Here is a 7542-nt window from a genome sequence, read left to right as displayed (position 1 = left end):
AAACCGATTGAGATCAAAAATAGATCGGCATTTGGTAAGACACTGTTTTGATATCACATTCACAAAACTTCTAGCATCCTACATGATCAAATAATTATTTTTTTTGATAGTTTTCCTAATGATTAATTTGCAGCACACACACACACACACACACGCCCAATACTGTTTATTTTTATTCTCATTCCTATCAAATCGAAATCAATGAAGAAATGAATTCATCAATAAATAATTATTTTTATTTCGATTCTATTCCGATTGATTCTTGGAAATAAATTATTTTTGGACCTCTATAAAGTTTTGATATTATTTTCTTGGTCATCATTGCTATATGAATTGAAGACTGTTCATTGAAAACTCGCGATTTTTAAAAATATCATCCTCTGCTGAGTTCTCCTCATTAAAGATTTTCTCCAGCTTTTTGGCGTTCCCATGGGACAACTTAACTTTGCAAAAACTAATAAACTTCTTCTTTATTGAATTTATCGACCATTTTGCATTCATACTTACAATCCGGTTTATTCCCTACCCATTTGTGATCAACAAAAAACGACTTCATTAATAAATGATTTTTTAAACAGATATTATGGAGGGTACTATGAATTCGAACTTTCCCGAAATCGAACTCGTTCAAATTAGAACTGTCCCTTTGTCGAACACGCCCAGAACAGAACAAGAACAGAATCGAACTGCTACAAATTCGAACTGTGCGGTGTCGAACTGTCCCGGATTGGAATACTGTTAGCAACAAGGCGCGCTTGTTTTTTAAAAATTACTTTTGTCAACAAATTTTGCATGTTTTCTACAGAAAATAACTTTTTTCACTTATTTTGGATGTTTTGCGGATTTCTCTTCCCGTTTCGAAAATATAAACTTTTACAGAAAATGGCTCCTCGTAAAAACAAGCCGATCGTCCAAGTTCAAGGATATGCAATGCGATTCAAAAAAATGAACAAAAATGGAACAGAGCTTTTTTACTGTGTCGGGCGGTAAAAAATTGCAGCATTACTATAAAACAATATTTTTTCCAGAGAAAGACGAGCTCGATGTGATGCAGCTTATCATTTCGACAGAATGAACAACACGTTCACTGTTAAAAAGCAACAACAAAAGTGAGACACGGATTTTGTCAGAAGTGAAGTTAGTAGTGAAGTTAGCATACAAAGATGGATTGGAATGAGTTGAAACTAAATCCGAATTTCCAGGTCTGTTTCTACTCTTGAACACCTAAATTGATTTTTTACTACACTTCAGGTGAATCGAAACAGAAAACTCACCAACGCATTGAAGGACGGGAGACTCATCAAGACGCTAATACATCAGCCAATCCCGCCAATTATGCCTTTGACTGGTCTCAATTTATTAGACGCCATCTCCGACACCCATTCTGTTTAAAAGTCATGAATTCTTTCTTTTTTAACACACATTTTCTATTTTCAAATTGTTTTTTCCTCACTATATTCAAATAAAAATGCTTTTTTTTGTTGTAAAAATGATTTTTTTTTCTGGAGAAAACTTGAAGTTTTCAAAGGTAATGCAAGCGCGCTCTGTTGCTAACAGAGTTCCAATCCGGGACAGTTCGACACCGCATAGTTCAAATTCGTAGCAGTTCGATTCTGTTCTTGTTCTGTTCTGGGCGTGTTCGAAAAAGGGACAGTTCTAATTCGAACGAGTTCGATTTCGGACAGTTCGATTTCGGGAAAGTTCGAATTCATCGCACCCTCATATTATGTATTGTTATTGTATTGTTTTTCATTTCAGATGTTGGAAATAATTTTTGTGCCGACTAGTTTAACACACCTTTATTTTGAAGTGGAGTAAACGGAAGGAACATCGAGTAGAAAACACTTAAAAGAAAACTCAACATTCATAACTTCTTTCATTAATCTACTCAATCCGTCGTCCATCACAGATGTCGGATAGCAGGAAAGCTCGTAATGCTATCACGATATTTGGAACTGACAACATTTGATTTATCAAGCAGTCGAAACGAAAAAAAATTCTTCTGGACTCTCTAGAAGAGCCTAGAACAAAAACCAAAACATGATAAGCTCGCACTCAACCCTGAAAATGTATTCAAATTGTTTTCTGCCTCTTGTAGACATTCTTTTTCGAAAGTCCGAAACGCAAAACAGTTCAAATTTTGAGAGTTATGAAACGTTCAAATGGTTCGATACAACGAAGATCTCCAAATCAGGAAGTCTGTATAGTAATGAAGCCACCTTATCGACCTTCAATGCTTTCAACTTCGTTTATTGACTTTCCACTGCCATATGCTTCAAATGAATAGCAATACGGAGTTGTCTGCCGGGTATTTTCATTATCCAGACAGGAAATTATGATAGGCGTCCATGGCAACTCAAAAGCATGCCCTAAATACCCTTGAACATAGTCTGAATTTTGCTTGAGGTCAAATTCTTTGGTCCCCCTGATTACTAACTGTTAACGGTTATGAATATCTAAATTTGAATCAAAATAGAGCACTGTACACCAAATTTCCACTAACTGTTATTGTAATTGGGAATTTATTACGACCCTGTGTCGTGGGAAGACAAAGAAAAAAAACAGTAATATATCAAACCACTAAAGACCACATTCATTTCAGATGAAGAGCCTTGATTTGCATGAATTGAATGAGAATGTCTCCCTTAACCAGTACAACCTGTCATGTCTTCTGTCACCGTTTTTCCCTGGTCTTTACACTTCATTACTCTATACACTCCTATTCGCATTCGACCCCCTCCCCCCAAACTGCATTTTCCACTCGAGACCCATTTTTATTGACAGATCAGTCAATATTAATCGTTTTTATTGACTAACCAATCAATAAGTCCCTCTAGACACTCGATTTTCTCATTTTCTATTTCATTCAGTTTGTCATCCACTATCTTCTCTCATATTCTCTAATACAGTCATTCTACTCGATTACTTTATTTTTTTTCTATCAAAAATGAACGGTCAGAGATTCCCCCTCCACCGCTTACCCAATGATCTATGTTCAGAGGTTCTGAAAACTATGGATCTCCAGGAAATGTGAGTTTATTTTCTTGAAGCGCATTCTCTTTTAGAACAAAAATTGTGCTGCGCAGCAAAAATCAAACTACTTTTTATGCATTGTGGTTTTATATGTTGAAGGCCGAGGCAATGTTAAAGTAAAAAATGTACATGATGATAAGACTCTCCCGGTACTGTCCAAACGGTGACAGATTTAAAAAAAAAACTGAAAATGTTTTTTGATGGAGATAGTGATTAGATTGAACCTCGAAGGACTAGTTTAAAAAATCACAGAAAATTTTTTGCCGTGAAAAAGTTGAGATTATTTGAAAATAAATGGGTGGTTAACGTTTGGACAATACCGAGAGTCTGATCCAAATATACATGTTTATTTTTAAATTGCGCCCGCTTTAAACACATTTCATAACACTTCATAAATACTATTTCGAGTTTTATTGTAGAATAGACAATTGGCTCGAAGTTTATTTCTACATAGAAAGTGCCTTAAGAGTTTTGTATTTGCATTGAGATTGCTGTATTTCAACTCAACGAATGACTTTAAGAGAGTGGATACGACATTTCGGCTCGCTAAACATGAATTTTGATGTTCATTTTGATGTTGGATAAATCGAATTCGACATTCAAAATTTCCGGGATACTCTTCCAAAAGCGCGAAGTCTCAGTGTAGCCTGTTGGATAGATGAACCCGACGAGAACGACATTTTAGAAGCTCAAAACTTTCTGAGACCTTTTCTCCCCGATGTTCAACTTTTGCTACTGTATAGTGTCCCTCTCCAAGAAAATCTTTCGCTTCAACACATTGGAATGACAAATGTGAAAGTGTTGCTTTTAGAATATCAGAGAAATCTGAGATTCGTCGATCTTTGTACGTGCAACGTTGAAAGTTGTTTCATTTCTCAAAGGGCTGATCAAATGTCGCTTGTCGATTTGAATCGTTTTTTCAAACTGTGGATTAAGGGATCCAATCCAAAGTTGAAGGAATTGTTTATTGAATGGGAGACGGAAATCATTCCAGACTGGAATGTCTTGTTGAAAGGATTAAAAGCCATTGACAAAGAATTCGAAGAAGAAGAAGAAACAAAGTATTTCACAATCCGAAATAATCGTGATATTAGCGCTGAAATCCAAATTCTTCATTCCGAAGACAATGCTAGTGTTAAATTCAAAATAATTTGACTCCTTCCAGTCAATTAAAAATGCGATTGAGATCAAAAATTGATCGGAATCGGGTAAGGCACTGTTTTGATATCACATTCACAGAACTTCCCATAATCAGATAACTGTTTCGGAACTTTTTTAATAATGTTTTTCATGAATTTTTTCCAGACTCGATTCCCTAAAGAAAAACATCGATGCCATTCTATTTAAATCCATCAGCAATGAGGTGAAGGATCGTCACTGGAGAGTCTTCGCCTAATCTAAATAACTTTTTCTTCATTTTTTTCTATCACTTATCCATTCACACCAACAATACTGTTTTTTCCCATTTCTATCAAATCGAAACCAATGAAAAATGATTTCATCAATAAATAATTTTTTCAAAGTTAATACTATGTATTGTTTGGTATCCGTTCTTTTTTTTCAGATGATGCAGATAAAATTCGTGCTTCCTTCGGGAAGCTTTTCCAGAACTGCACAGCATTGATATAATCCGCTCAAGAGCTAAACCGGACGAGCGCGACATTCTCAACTCTCAAAACCTTTTGAGAGCTTTTCTCTCCGATGTTCAAAAAGTGGGACTGCATCGTGTCCCTCTTCAAAAGAATCTTTCCCTTCAACACAACGGAATGTTTAAAACATTTGAATTTACCGTAAAACCTCTAATAGAACGACACCCGGATCGTCCACTTTGAGCCTATATATCTCATTTCTTTTGAAAGATATCAAAAAGTGGCTAACTAGTAAAATGTTGCTGATATCCTGATAAAAGGAACTGTACAATGATTGGGGCGCAGAGATCATCCCAGACTGGAATGTATTGCTGAAAGGATTGAAATCGAGATAGAAACAGAAGCAGAAGGAGAAGAAGAAGAAAAAGAAGACGACACTGTTTATTGAAACCAAAGTCCAGCAAATTGACATGAATCTGGTTGTTGCATATTCCACAGTGTCCGTTGCAGTTGCTGATTTCAGGCAAAACGTGAAATTAGTTTTTATTCGGCAATACCCATTTTCACCTCAGCGTCCCTCTCTGAACTCCTATTGTTGATTGATCCAGTTGTAGTATTCGTTTGAATATTTTTCAAGGCTCGCACGATCATTCATAAACGCATCGATAATTTTAAAGGTTTTTGGACGGAAGGAACGTCGAGTTTAAAAAATTGCAAATTGAAAAAAATCACATCGTCAACCACAAATGTCGGATGGCAATGATGCCTTTCAATGCCATCACGATATTTGTGACTGACAAAACGTTATTTATCAAGCAGATCAACTTACTGATTGAATAAATTCACCATTCCGATGCTCTCTATTCTAGAATAATAAAATATGCCTTCAAAATTACCATTCAAATGGAATGTAGCTGCGTAGCGTTGTCAGAGTTTCTGCATATTGAAAATGACGATGTGATGACCATTGTAGTTCATATCCAGCAGCTCCTGTTGGCAAGTTTGCAGTTTTTTGACTTCAAAATACATCTGAAATCGGAAGATTTGCGTGAGAAATTCCCCAGTAGACAGATCTTTCAGTTATATAACCTTTTCTGGCTTTAAACTAACTATTTTTCACACTCTTGATTATTATATTTTTTGCAGAAAAAAAATCGTGTCCGGATCCATAAAATTGTGTGGAACCAAAAAAATATTCTTAATTGCTCGTAAATCTACACAACCTCTTCTCTTTTTGTTGCGAGACCCTTTCTCTGATTGAATGTGTGCGCGCGCGTTCTCTATGAAAGAGAGTGGAAAGAACACAGAGACATAGACGACCGGAAAAATTGGTGCGCTTGTTGCGCGTCTAGACTCTCAATTGTCTTATTTCCTATTTTATCCAGTTTGTCATCCACTATCAGCTCTCATATTCAGTCATTCTGGCCCATTGATTCATTCTTTCTACCAGATATGGACGATCAGGAAGTCCCCCTCCAAAGTCTTCCCGATGATGTCAGTTCCGAGGTTCTGAAAACTATGAACCTCCAAGAAATGTGAGTTTATTTTCTTAAGACGCATTCTCTGTCAGAAAGAAATCAGTGCTGTACAGGAAAAGTTCAAACCGTTTTTTTTTTTTGCATTACTATTCCATATATTGAATACCAAGACAACTTCAAGATAAAAATGTCCATTTGAATCTAAACCGCTCGGTACTATCCGAATGGTGACCAATCTTAGACAAAAAATGGAAATTCCTCTCCATTAAGATAGTAATTATGTTTTATTCTTGCTATTTCAAGTATCTTTCTGTTGAAACAAAAATTCTAACTCGTTTCCTGCCTGCTGAAAATTTCCATTTTACCAATTTTGAAGAAAATCACTGAAAACCTATCGTCGGGAAAAAATTTTTAATTAGATACCGGCGTACAAATTAACACCAGAAAATGTTTGTTTGCTGTTGAATATTCTGCAATTGTTGGTCAAAAAAAGCAAAAAAAGATGACTCACTTATATTGACTTTGTACCACATGCAGCAGTTCTAATTAGTAATATTCTTCCAATAAAAAACAATAATGCATAAAAACTAGTTCGCATTTTCATCTACAGACATTTGTCTTAAAATTTAGTTCTACAGAGAACGTGTCTTGATTGTTTTGTATTTGTTGAAATGAGCTTGTATTTCAGAATCTCCTACTCGTTTCGTTCTAAACATGCACATGCTATGGTTGTGGCTCTTGGATTGCCGATTGTGTTTGTGCAGATAAGAATTGAGGAGTCACCGGCGATACTTATGCACGTCGAGGGCAGTACAATCAAGTTCACGTTGGAAATGTCCAGAAACAACGAAATGATTACGAATTTGGATGACGTTCCTGTCAGTGTGAGAGTATTGGAAGGAAATGAAGAGAGAGACTATGAGCCAATTATGTCAAACCGAAAAATGAATTTAGGAGAGTGGATGCAACATTTCCGTTCGTTTTCAATGGATTTTCAAGTCGATTTTTATGTTGGAAAAATTAAATTCGATATTCAAAGTCTTCGGAACACTCTTCCAAATTTGCGATGCATCGGTATAAACTGCTTGAAACATGAACCGGACGAGAGCGACATTTTGAACACTCAAAACCTTTTGAGAGCGTTTCTTCCCGATGTTCAACACCTGAAACTGCATCGTTTCCCTCTTCATCTTTCGCTTCAACACATCGGAATAGCAAATTTGAAAATTTTGGAGATATACTTTCCAAGCGATCTGTCCAAGCGAACCAACTTCGTTGATATTTCTACATGGAACGTTGAAAGTTGTGTTATCATGACAATGGATGATAAAATGTCCATTATTGATTTGAACCGTTTTTTTCAAATTGTGGATAAAGGGATCCAATCCAAGGTTGAAGGATTTGTCCATTTATTTGCCCCCGGAGATCATCCCAAACTGTGA

At 36.0% G+C, this 7542-nt stretch overlaps 1 protein-coding gene across 1 annotated transcript; it reads left to right on the top strand.

The window, feature by feature from the left end:
* Window positions 1-6074: 6074 nt before the first annotated feature.
* Window positions 6075-7542, top strand: CBG10180 (the record flags this gene model as incomplete). Its single annotated transcript, XM_002631890.1, has 2 exons — window positions 6075-6157; window positions 6789-7542. 2 exons carry the CDS (start codon window positions 6075-6077, stop codon window positions 7540-7542), a joined length of 837 nt encoding a protein of 278 aa, XP_002631936.1.

Source organism: Caenorhabditis briggsae, assembly GCF_000004555.2.
Source record: "Caenorhabditis briggsae complete genome, chrX, whole genome shotgun sequence".
Classification (NCBI taxonomy): Eukaryota; Metazoa; Nematoda; class Chromadorea; order Rhabditida; family Rhabditidae; genus Caenorhabditis; species Caenorhabditis briggsae.
This window is presented reverse-complemented; position numbering and strand designations above follow the sequence as displayed.